The sequence below is a fragment of the Ciconia boyciana genome, chromosome 1 (assembly GCF_034638445.1).
Source record: "Ciconia boyciana chromosome 1, ASM3463844v1, whole genome shotgun sequence".
NCBI classification, from domain to species: Eukaryota; Metazoa; Chordata; class Aves; order Ciconiiformes; family Ciconiidae; genus Ciconia; species Ciconia boyciana.
The window spans coordinates 40,201,755-40,214,434 of NC_132934.1; the positions used below are offsets into that span (position 1 = coordinate 40,201,755).

Genomic DNA, 12,680 nt, shown 5'->3' on the forward strand with positions numbered 1-12,680 from the left:
TTTTTAATATATATTGTATCTATGCCCCATACAAAAGACTAGCTGCAGGTGTAAGTAGGATGCAATGTTTTCTATTTTTTGTAAGCTTTTGGGGGTTTTGGTAATGATATCATGTGATTAAGTGATGGGGGGGTAAGCTGTCAGTTTTCAAGCTAGTGTTGTCCTCTTTAGATATTGATATTCAAGCAACTGTTAAAAATTTTCTAAGCTCCTGGACCCAAAGTGGGACCATGCATATCTTGTGTAAGTTGCAAATTGTTCAGTGAGAGTTGGTTTTGGGGGTTTTTTGTTGTTTTTAAGAATAAAAGAAAAGGCAAGAATTTAAATTATTTTGCTAAGTCTTTTTATTTCTTTATATTTATTAACTCTTTTTTTATTTTTATTTTTTATTTTAGCTGGACAAACTCCCCCACGTCCACCTTTAGGTCCTCCTGGCCCACCAGGCCCACCAGGCCCTCCACCTCCTGGTCAGGTCCTCCCACCTCCATTAGCTGGACCTCCTAATCGTGGTGACCGTCCACCACCACCAGTTCTGTTTCCAGGACAGCCTTTTGGTCAGCCTCCACTTGGGCCACTTCCTCCAGGCCCTCCACCACCAGTTCCAGGCTATGGGCCACCACCAGGTCCGCCACCACCTCAGCAGGGTCCACCTCCACCTCCGGGTCCATTTCCCCCTCGTCCACCTGGCCCTCTTGGGCCACCCCTGACTCTTGCTCCTCCTCCACATCTCCCCGGGCCACCTCCAGGTGCTCCACCACCTGCACCACATGTGAATCCAGCTTTCTTCCCCCCACCTGCCAATAGCGGCATACCTACTTCAGACAGCCGTGGCCCACCTCCGACAGATCCATATGGCCGACCTCCACCATATGACAGAGGTGACTATGGGCCACCTGGAAGGTGAGTGCTTTTGGTGTAATGTGCTTGGTAGCAGATTTTACTCCTCTTGTAGGAAGCATTTGATACTCCCTTTTAACGCAAATGTTAGAAATAATGAAAAATAGGGTGGAAGGGATCCCAACAGTTTTCTAATTTGTCCCTTTTCACTTCTCTCGGTGAAATATCTCAGAAACCTGTTTGTAGCAGTAAGAAAATCCTGAAAAGCAATACCAGTAATCTCACTTTCCCTTTTCAGCTCTGAACTGTTGGTCTTCACTGTTTGTATTTGGCAGTGTCATCATTCCATGTGTTCTACATGTAAACTTATATATTACTTCTTATGCAGCAGCTTCTGGTTGTGCTTCTGTCTTAACCTGAAATTCTGACTTGTACCTTTGTCATCGTGCTTTGCAAGCTGTCTTTTTAGAATGCTCTGGAGTTTTCCTTTTTGAATATGTCATATGTTGAGTACGGTGCCATACCAAGCTCACACCATTTTCATCTTTCAGCAGCTCTGCTTGTCCCTTTTTTTTTCTTCAGGATTCAATTCAAAGTTAGTCTTTGTCTCAAAAGTCAGGCCTGAATTTACTGGAAGACTTTAATCTTCCTTTCCTGTCAAGATGCTTCTGCTCATTTGGTGTAGTCTTGCTGTGTTTGTAGCAGTGGCTTTTCCTATGGTTAATCCTATCTGGGACAGCGTTCTTGAGTCTGACTTGAATTGTCAAGTTTTTCACATCTTATTTGAAACATTTTTTTTCATCTGTGCTTTCAAGCATCTCTGTCTTGCTGCTGTTTCTTGATTTTCACCATATTTGTATTTGTCACAGAAAATTTTGGGATAAAAGACAGACACTTTTTACATAGTAACATTTGGATTTTTCAGTTGTGATTTAACTGCTAGCATGAGAGACACTTCTCTTGCTTAAAATGTTTTCTGCAAAGACACTTTGCTTTGATTCTTCTTTTATCACAAACTTTAAACCCCCCCTCTGCATCTGTACATACTGTGTTCATACAGAAACTACAGAAATTCAAGCATTTGGCTTAATTGCCTGAAATATAATAAAATGATAAGGTGTTGGTTGTTTTTTGATGGACAAAATCAAGGTTGTCTGCAGTTTATAGAATGTCTGGGGAGGGAAGGAGTGGGAATAGGACAGTATAACTTGCTGTCCAATATTTTCATTAATAATGTTAAAACTATCATCCATAACTATTTAAATTGTCATTAATTATATACCATAGGCGTTTCACTGGAAATAACATGTCCATAAGAGAAAAATTACATATTCCATTCTATGGGAGGCACACGAAAAATAATACTCAAAACTCAGGGAGGTATGAATTTTTAGACATTTCCTCTTATGCTAAACTGGCTATAGGATCTTGTTCCACTTCTTGCAATTAAGAGGATAGCATTGCTTATTATTCTGCATTTTCTTTCTACCAGAAGAACTAACACTGTTCTAGAAATATCAAGCAGTGGGCCAGTTTAACAGTCTCAACATTTGTCTCTAACACATTTCTCCAAATTTTCTATATGATACAGAGACTGACTAATAGGACACTGCAAAACTTTTGGGAAAATTTTTGTATAGGTTAACTTCTGTTACTTTGGAAACCCTATCTAGGTAGCTAATAATTAAAGTAAAAAAATGTAATGAGTACGAGGATTCTGCTTTATTGCTTCCTCGTTACTGTGACCGGTTTGGAGATCAAATTGGAGCACCTTGAACATGACCAGAAATAAAAAAACAAAATTAGCTGTAAAATGTTGAAGTATCATTCAGAAAATTGAGTGTTTTAAAGATGATAGACTGTATTTGCTTTTCATAAGTTAAAGCATTCTGGTCTTAGTTAAGATCTGGGAAACAGGATCATATAGTTCTAATTCCAGTACTGTTATAAAAATGATCTCTAATTTTGCTCAAAGTCGCATTGCCTATGTACATGTATTTCCACCTCCATTCAATTGGGATAATACCTACTTACATGCCTTCAAGGATTTTATGAAAATTATAAATATTTGTAAAGCACAATATTGAAGTGCTGCTGAATCTTCAAAATAGATGGGATGAACAAGAATAAGTCTATTTATACAGCAATGTCTTAATTGTTTTTTACCTTTTTTTTTTTTTTTAGCTTTCAGGATTTTTATACTGTAACATGGTCCTTAACAAAAACCAAAACCAAACCCAGATCCTGCTTTCTTTTCTGTTTGTCACTTTGCTTAAAGTTGCAAACTTGGATTGTTAAAGCTGCAATGATATCTTCTTAAGTTTTTCTTAACCTTTTAAATACTAGTTTTATTGCTTGCAGAGAAATGGATGCTGCAAGGACGCCTCTAAGTGAAGCAGAATTTGAAGAAATCATGAATAGAAATAGGGCCATCTCAAGCAGTGCCATTTCGAGAGCTGTATCAGATGCCAGTGCTGGTTAGTAAAACTCGATTAATGTGTTTGCTATTCTACCCAACTGGAAAGAGTATATGGTTTTTCTATTAGGAAACTTACAGCCCTGAAAGCCACGTTTTCCTAATAGGAGGCTGAATTTACATACAACCTATGACTGATTTTGTACTGTGCTCCAATTAGTTTCTGAGAATGCCTTCTGAGTACTGATCTGGACAGTATTTTAATAGTTGGGTCTACAGTAAATGGTCTGGATGGCTGTTGAAGAGAAGATACTCAAAGTGGTAATACTGTTACAGACAAAAATCTTTGTTTTAATTTGCATAATTTTCTGATCATGATCTTATATCATTTTCAGGGGACTATGGAAGTGCTATAGAGACCTTGGTAACTGCAATTTCCTTAATTAAACAGTCCAAAGTATCTGCAGATGATCGCTGTAAAGTACTTATTAGCTCTCTTCAGGACTGCCTTCATGGAATTGAGTCCAAGTCTTATGGTTCTGGATCCAGGTAAAACTTTCCTCTTCCATCTGCCCTTACTTATAAAAGGGAAGGTGTAGCACAGGACTAGTTCACAGAGAAGAAACTAAGTCATGTAAGAAGCTTAGTGATTTGCTGAGTTGCACAAGAAGTGTGTGAAAGAACCAAATAGGGGTTTCCCAAACTCAGCTGCCTTTTAGTTAACCCTCTTTTGAAAATTGATCTGACTAGCTTAAGTTTAACTCTTAAGTTTTATTTAGTGTCCTTTCCTACATGGTACTCTTGCAATGTGTAGGCTTCAAAGTAGAATTATCCTTTATCAATTAAGGTGTCCAGTGCATGATGTTTATTAGAATTTGTTATTGAAAATTAAGGTTGAGGATATTTGCCAATTTTAATTTTGCTTAAAAGTAATTTTCTCCACACTTGTCATAGTAGAAATACACTTGAGCTGGGGGGAAGAAACGTTGGGCGGAATGATTTTGCCTGTTGTCCTTTGTCATATAATCTAAAAATTGAGAGTAGGTAGATGTGAAATTCATGGACTCTTCTACCTAGTACAAATAAGAGACTGATATTTCTTTCAAAACTTAAATAATGCCCCTTTCAGAGTTAGCACAAACACTGAGCCTCTAGTTCATTTTGATACTGTAGCAGTAGTGTAGTTGGCCTTGAATATTAAAAACACAGACAGCTGGTTTTGGCACATACTTTCAGTACGCAGATTAGCAGCCATGTTGTTAGTGATCGTTTGAGGGATGGTGCATTCCCCCATCTGATTTCAGCCATCTCGTCCTCCATTCTGATTATGTACTTTCTGACTTTTCCTTGATAGATTAGAAAGTGGATGCACCTTACTATCTGACTGAGTTCTTAGCCACCACCTTTTATACCAGCTATCTTTCATGTTATATTCAAAAACATATCTGCATCACAGTGAACAGATATTTCACTTATATCCTTTTTTGATGAAATTGATACTCATAAACAGAATACAAAATTGCCATGCGGATAGCTTGTATTTTGAAGAAAAATTTAATGAAGTAATTTCTTTTAGAAGACGTGAGCGATCCAGAGAGAGGGACCACAGTAGGTCACGAGAAAAAAGTAGGCGCCACAAATCACGTAGTAGAGATCGTCATGATGACTATTATCGGGAAAGAAGCCGTGAAAGAGAGAGGCATCGTGATCGCGACAGAGATCGCGACAGAGAACGAGACAGAGAGAGAGAGTATCGTCATCGTTAAAGAAGGTGAGCATTTGTTTAATGTTCTTGAACTTTACTGTTACTGACTTACTAAAAGTAACTACTCTAGGTTTGGGATTATTTACACCATTAATATCTGCATTTAAATGGTCCTGCAGTATGTACTGAATCACTTTCTTCTTGCAGCATCTGACATGAATATGGGTAAGTAACGACAGGTAACTGGTCTTGGGAGGGAGGGAGTATTTGTGTGATTATCTTCTGCAGTTTGCATGCTGCCTTTTTAATTTTAGGTGGTATTAATATTTGCAGTTTTTATGAAATGCAATTAAACCAATTCTTAAAAAAGCAGTAAGACAGACTGGTAAGTCTGCTCTCTTTGTAATCTTAGAAGATTATATTAAATTTATGGTTGTATTTCTTATTTGTATTTTAAAATACTGATTTTGTATTTTAAAAACTACTTGTGTAATGACTGCAGCATTGAGTCCTTCATATGTTGTGTGTGGATTATTTCAATTTAGGGAACAAATGTACATACAGTTGCTGTCCTTGCACAAGTAGGGTGTTGTTTTTGTTTTGTTTTGTGGTTTTTTCTTTTTTTTTCCAGTGAGTTTTACTCAAATTCAGGAAATATAGACAGACTTTGCTCTTTATTTTATGAAATGTGACCTGTCAGTATCTTCTGCCTTCTAGGTAAACTCAGGTGTTATCTTCAATAAGATTTATGATCAGTTGTTCCCCACCACCCTGATGTTTCATTCCCTCCCCCCTCTGATAGTAAAGTCATTTGCTGAAGACTAGTAAACAAATGTATGACATAAGGATTGTTTCTTTTCTGGTTGTTCACAAACTAATGTGTTCTTTTATTTCATATATCTGCAGTCTTGCATGCATCAAATGTCTAGATAGCTACAGAGTAGCATGCTAAATAATAAATAATACTTTTTTCAATGTACTGCTGAGAGCTTTAAAATACATAGAAATGTTCATCATGTTATATAATGTACCATTTTGAGGATTGGGAATTCAAGCTACCCATGATTCCTTATATTTGACAATTGGGAAAAACCCTACCTATTAGTTTCTCTGCAGTAGTCTTTTTTCCCTTTTTAGAAGAATTTCCCACTACATCTACACTAAAACTGAAGCTTGCAGACTTGCCTGTCTGCCCAACTTCCATTTCTTAACACTTATCCTCATTTAGTTTCCAGATTTGCATGTGGTATTTGTTCATGGAAGTTAATTTACAGCAGTTAAACAGAGCAAACGTTTTTAGAAATCGTATAAAATGTAGTGTACTCCTAAGTGAAAATATAATTTTGTGTTAGTTAAATTTCAGTTTTTCAGTCAGGCTTTTGTTTCACTGACTCCTTTGGGAGAGAACAAATTCTGATACTAAATGCTCTGGTCTGTTGAGTATTAAGTGGGATGTTGTTTTGGGTTCATATATTGACAGGGACATACAAAGCAGCAGTCAGCCTAGAGAAGGGGAGTCAAAGGCTTAAGCAGGAAGGTGAAACGTGGCAGCTGAAATAAAGTTGGCAGTATATATATGTTAATGCCACTTTTTGTCATAAAAAATGGATTGGTAGAAATATTTCTGCAATTGCATAAAATAGCAACTGTGGTTCTTAATTGTAAAATATCAGAACATAAAAATACAGATTTAACAAAAGGAAATGTAGTTTCGTTTGAACTAGATTTTTACCTTTTATGATAAATGAGTATTTGTGATATTTGCAAATAGTTGTTATTATTAGGAGGTAGTCATTGAGCTGAGGGATGGACGCCTTTCCAGAGTGTTTTCTTTCCAGTGGAGATTAGCAAGCCATACTAAAAATTGTTAATAACCTGGAATTTAAGATGAAGTATGCCAACGGTAAAAAAAAAAAAAAAAAAAAAAAAATAATTAGCTTTAATTTTTGTGTAGTGTTGTGCATATAGATATGGAGCTTCTGTACCAAGTACAGGTTCCCTACCCTGTCACCCCAAGAAAACATATCAAATAGCATTAGGTTGCATTTTATAATTTCCAAAGCACAATTTTAAAATGAGACTGGTTTCAGTCTCAGATCAGGTGGGATTTATATATGCAACTTCCTTCAACTTTGTTGTGTGCTGGGACTTCTCTTTTCTTTCAGGGGGGTTGCATAGGTAAGGTTCCCTTGTGCAAAGAAGAAAATAGGTGCTAAATACTTGATTTAAAGGGCAAATTTAGTATTCTGCATGTAAATGAAAGCATTTGGTATTTTTTAAAGTTAAGTTGTAAACATTTTGTCTCGTTGCTGTCTTAACAAAGAAGGGCTTTATTGTAGTTTTGTTTTTATATCTATATATACACACACACACACATATAAAAGAAATACAGTTATCTCCTGGTTTGTATGTTTCATTTTCACTAAGATGTATGTTGCCATACATTTTTTTTTGTTTCGTTCTTTACATTGATTAATATTCATAAACGGATTTAACAGTCTCAGTCATTTAATAAATATCAGCAGTGCTGAAAAGAGTTACTCCCCATATTACTGTGTTTTGCCAGATAACATGAAGTTGCCTCTGTGCCTGCAACCTATGAATGGCACCTATACTTCTCCTTGTTGTGTACCTATAGTCATAACTGTGATACTGTACTGGCATTTTTTTTTGAAGTGTTACACATCTAGTTTAGAAGGATTTTAAAGGTCCATTGTGAACATTTTTGTATACAGTGAAATTCAGTTTGTACTGTATTACATTTATAGAGATGGGTTAAATTGGAATAACTTACTAAATGTGTTTTATAATAATAAAACTCTATTAAAAAGTTCAGATGTACCATAGCAGGTATTTACACTTCTGTTTGTACACTTCATGATTTAAAATTAAATTCTTGCAAGATTTTGTGCCTTTATTTGAGTAAGGCTTCATGTACATTGATAATCCATTCTACAGAACTACTATAAACTGAATGTTTCCTTGAAACACCTTGCCTTTGCTTGTAGAAAGCCTATAGATATAAAAGAGAAAAATAGATTTAAGACAAATGTGTAACCTGTATTAGTCAAGAAAACTAAGAATCCAATAGAATGATATTTAGAAGGATTAACAGCAAAATTAATGTGTACAAACAGAATAGTAATGTAACTTCATCAGCATGAGTCCTGACTCTTTTTTTTAGACAGATTTTTTTTTTTAGTTTAACTGATACTCAGTGATGTATTTCTAGCTGACACATTGTCCCAATCTTAATCTGTCTGAATTTCTATAACTGCTGAATGTTAAGTTTTCATTTTATGTTTTTGTTATTGGGTTGATTGATTATTTCCTATTTAAACTGGATTTGGACTGAATTGCAAAGACAAAAACACACTAACATTGTAACAGTTGATATGTATGTAGACTTTGTACTCCATATTTCATGTTTTTTCTCTGATTTTTCTGCTCTCAAACCACTGTAAGCAAAATAATTTGAAGTCTAATGTACTTCCGAGGCTCATATCCTTCTTAAAAAAACTGCTCTCAGCTCTCTCTGAAATAGTTTCAGCTTTGGAGTGATCTAAGAACTAACGTGGTTGGATTTTTTTTTGGTGTCAGTAGGAGGGGAAATGTTACTGATAGTTTAAGTAATATTCATTATATTTTTGCTTGTATAAGTAGGAACTGTCCTGTAACAGTGTGTTACCAACCACTTAAATACCAAGCGAAGTATTAAATTAGTCTTTTAAGAAACCTTGTAAATTGATAGGAAAATGCCTATTTTTGTATGTTATTTTAATAATAAGCTTCTAGTTAATAACGGAATTTTGAGTGAATCATGTGGTAGCATTGTTCAAGACCTGGGTATATGTACCTGTCTAGTATTATTTCAGATCTTAGTATTAAGCTATTATGAACATTATTTACCTAATCTCTCTTTTTTAAAATGTGTATTTTTGAGGAAGCACATATGTGGAGCTGGCACTATTCTGTTGCATCTAGCATTCATCAGAGAAATCATGCTTTGTGCATCTGATTCAGTATTTGAAATCCACCACAGAGTGAAAGAGGCAAGCAGTGCCACTGTTTTATGTGCTTCTTAAAGTCTATTTTATGGCTACTCTGGTGCTTTACAGAAATACATAGTTTGTTTCTTAATGTTCAGTGATTTTTCTCATTTTCTTGAGGGTGATAAGATGATTCGAAAACCAAACAATCTTATGCTACTGTTTATTTTCAAATGCATAACTGCATAACTTTTATTAATTTTTTCCATTAATAATGGTGCTGTAATTTTGTTGTCTTCTGAGGTGTCTTTAGACACAGTTACATTTTTGTGTTCCACACATCCTGTGCTTTTTTCTTTTGTTTGTGAAATCACTAGTTTTGAAAAATTTGAGCTGTGTGAAAGTTCCCCAAGAAACTTGAAGGCTTTATAGCATTTGAAACATAAAGAAGTTACTTGCAAATGAAAATGTTGGTTTGATGCAGTGTTCTCCAAAGAATGAACAAATTCAGGTTTTTTTTTTTCTTTTGCTCATTGTGGTTTGAGAACTAAGATTTCTTTTTACAAAAAAAAAGAGAGAAACGAGAGAGAGATATTCATTTTTATGTTTTCCTGTGGCAGCCTGATCTACCTTTTTGTGTCTTCCTCATATATTAATGTGAAAGATACTTGCCAATAATTCACATCTTTTTAATTTGTAAACTAAAGATGGAGTTTTCTGAATACACCTTTCTGTTCATCAGTTATTTTTGGTGAATAGACAGGCTGGGATAGTAGGAGAAAGACATATGATGAATGAAACTAGTTTGGGAGCGTTCTTTTTCTTCCCGTGTAAAATTATTTATAAAATCAGGAAATTGTTCTGGTGTTGATCTTAAGTTATACAATAAGATTGAACTAAGATATCAGGTAAGTACACTAATAACAGGGGAAAAAATATGCAACAAATGGAAGAAGGTGCTAGTGGTGGTAAAATAGTCTGTTTGTACATGTATGATGAACAGAATCACATATGTATCAGTTTACATGCAGAAAGACAAACATAGAGTCAAGTTTGAAATTCCTTTCTCACTGTGTTATAGCTAAAGCATCACAGTATTTGGAGGTTTGATGTTCTGGAATGTAGGTTAAGTTAAATCAAATTTTGGCTTTCAAGCTGATACTTTCTGTGGGATTTTTGCTTTGTGTATTTTTTTTTAATGTATAGTATAAAATAAAGGAGAATTACATGAAGTAATTCTTAGGAGCTATTAGGATATAATGACAAATGTGTATCATGCATTTTACTGAAATGTGAACGTGTTGAGAGATTGAAATTCAATCCCTGAAAAAAAATCAAATTACTACACTAACTAAACTTGATGGGTGTATGCACATACAGCTTTAAACTACTGTAGAATTTTCACACTTCTAAAAGCTGTTTAAAGCTTTTATATGCTTATTTGGATAATTGGAATTAAAGGAAAAAATTAGAGTTGCTACTGCAAGATGCGTTATATGTAAGAAATCTATTGTTTTTTGTTGTAAGAGTCTGTCTTTGTGAAAACAATGCTCAAGTTGCATCTTGCATAAATACAAAAATGTTTGATCACTTAAGTTCTGGGATTTCATTTGCGAAATGTTCTGGCATAAAACCCTATCTTTTAAACCACAGAATAACTATTTAACAGATAAGTCTGAAATTTGGGTTTTATTAGTAGAAGTGCTGAGAAACTGATTGCTGTATGGTGTTAAATTGTACAAACCTAACACATGCTTGGGACAGATAGCTTATATGAGCTTGAGGCAGATGGAAAACAGCATTGCCAAGAAGTACTGACTAGAGATTTAATCTTTTTGGTTTTTTTTTTAAAGTTGTTTCTTACTTCAATATTCTGCTTGCCTGTAGAATACTGAAAAGGGCTGAGCATGAAGGTATAATCCATACAGATTTATTTCTTCCTTTTGGAACCACAAAGGTTTTTGGTTTTGCCAAGATATAGTGGCAGAATACTTGGAACAAAAATGTACACCACTTTGGATTTTAGTTGGTCATGTTTTTGAAAATGAAGGTTCAGTGTGGTGCTGACAATCCTAAGAGCCCTATATTGAAAAGCATGAATCCAAAGTCCAGTTTATCATGCACTCTTTAAAGTTCCTGTAGTTCCATAAGTACCCTTACAAATCTAGCAAATTATTCCCAGGAACTGAAGCTTTCTTATGCTAGTATTAGAAATCGTATATATGGTGCTTTGGATCTGTTAACTGTCGCCATAGAAGTGATAAAGATCCATAATTCTTGCCGCAGCAATTGTGTGATGAGAGCAGCAAATTCTGACATGCAGTCTCACAGCTGTCATATACTTACTTTCTCCACTGAAAAACTGAGATTCTCCCCTGTCTGTCTGTGCTAACTTAGCTCGCAACTCTGAACACATCTTCTTGTGGAGGCAGCACTTTGTCACTTTGCTACTAATTAATTTGAAAAGTACATAACACCTATGGAAATTTTGGTCTCTGGGGAAGGAACTTCCCCAAAAGTAGTTACTGGTTGATACATTCATGCCTTGGGAACAAAGTCTGTGAATAAGAAAAGAAATTCCAGTCACTGCTTTGGATTTGCATTAGTTTCTGTGCACACTGTAGTGTATAGAGCCGACTTGGTTATATGGTTTTTTTAAAGTTGTTATTAACAGTCACTTTGAGGAAGGGAAGAAGAAATGTGTCAATTGTTCATGCAAAAACTGAGTACTTTGTTTTCCCAACTGCTTTGAAATTATTATACTGGTAGAAGAATATTTGACAGCTGTGTACTGGTGCACGTTCATGAAATTGCTCCTCTAAATGTCTTGTTTTTCAAATGAACAATTTAATGTGTTGGTTTTTTTGAACAATCTGATTTAAACTATTTTTGAAATTATTGAATGTTGAAATTGTGAATTATTAATGAAGTGAAGATAGCTAATTGTTTTGTAATGGAATTCAACTGAATCCAGTGTATGGAATTATACCATCCCAAGTATTTTGTGAACTCTTACAGTAATTAACTCTGAATGGTGTGGTTCCTTAATTTGCCAAAATAGATGAGAGTAGGAAGTAGGGCTTGGGGTTTTTTTTCTAGGGCAAGTAGGTGAGGAAACCTGCAAATTTATATTGTACTGTTTGAAAAGTGGGTTCTTGTGATTAAACTGCAAGCGTGTATTTAGATGTGTGAAGCTCATCCTGCTTGCCACTAGTCTGAAAATTTTGAAGTACTGGTATCAGATTCTGCGCATTTTTAAATGTTACTGAGCTGTGAGCCATCCACTTCATTATACAATCAGTGCATTACTTAAATGTCAAACCAGCTTAAAACTTCTGTAAGTGGGCAGGTAAAAATGTAAAAATCTAGTTGTGGCAAAATTACCTTACGTGCTTGTTCGTTTACTCTTGCAGAATGCATACTTTAGGAAATGTTCTATATAAATGTTTCCATCAGTCACAGGAACAGTAGCTATTTCTTCCTTCATCATTTGGTACTTCACCTGTGAAATTTATATTCTTTTAACTTTGTTGTACAACAACATTAACTTCATTTTTAACTATTGTATTAGAAAACTCGTGCACAAACAAGTAGCTACTGCTTCTGGGTATTTTGTGTTAGTTTACATTATGGTGAAGTAGATGCACGACTTGTGTATGTATAGATAAGCCAACAATTTTCTGTGTATTATGGGGACTAGCAAAATCTACATCACAAATTTTGACACATTACA

At 35.1% G+C, this 12,680-nt stretch overlaps 1 protein-coding gene across 6 annotated transcripts in view; it reads left to right on the forward strand.

Moving 5' to 3' along the window:
• The window catches only part of CPSF6 (cleavage and polyadenylation specific factor 6), a 31,382-nt gene that overhangs the window by 13,379 nt on the left and 5,323 nt on the right, over positions 1 to 12,680 (forward strand). For 3 of the 6 annotated variants that reach the window (XM_072863362.1, XM_072863379.1, XM_072863385.1), the window contains 5 exons: positions 396 to 900; positions 2,125 to 2,217; positions 3,199 to 3,314; positions 3,649 to 3,802; positions 4,830 to 5,024. In XM_072863362.1, coding sequence (XP_072719463.1) covers positions 396 to 900; positions 2,125 to 2,217; positions 3,199 to 3,314; positions 3,649 to 3,802; positions 4,830 to 5,019 — 1,058 coding nt within the window. In that variant the 3' untranslated portion in view covers positions 5,020 to 5,024. The remainder of the gene's footprint in view (positions 1 to 395; positions 901 to 2,124; positions 2,218 to 3,198; positions 3,315 to 3,648; positions 3,803 to 4,829; positions 5,025 to 12,680) is intronic. The other 3 variants (XM_072863370.1, XM_072863393.1, XM_072863400.1) reach the window with 3 other exon arrangements.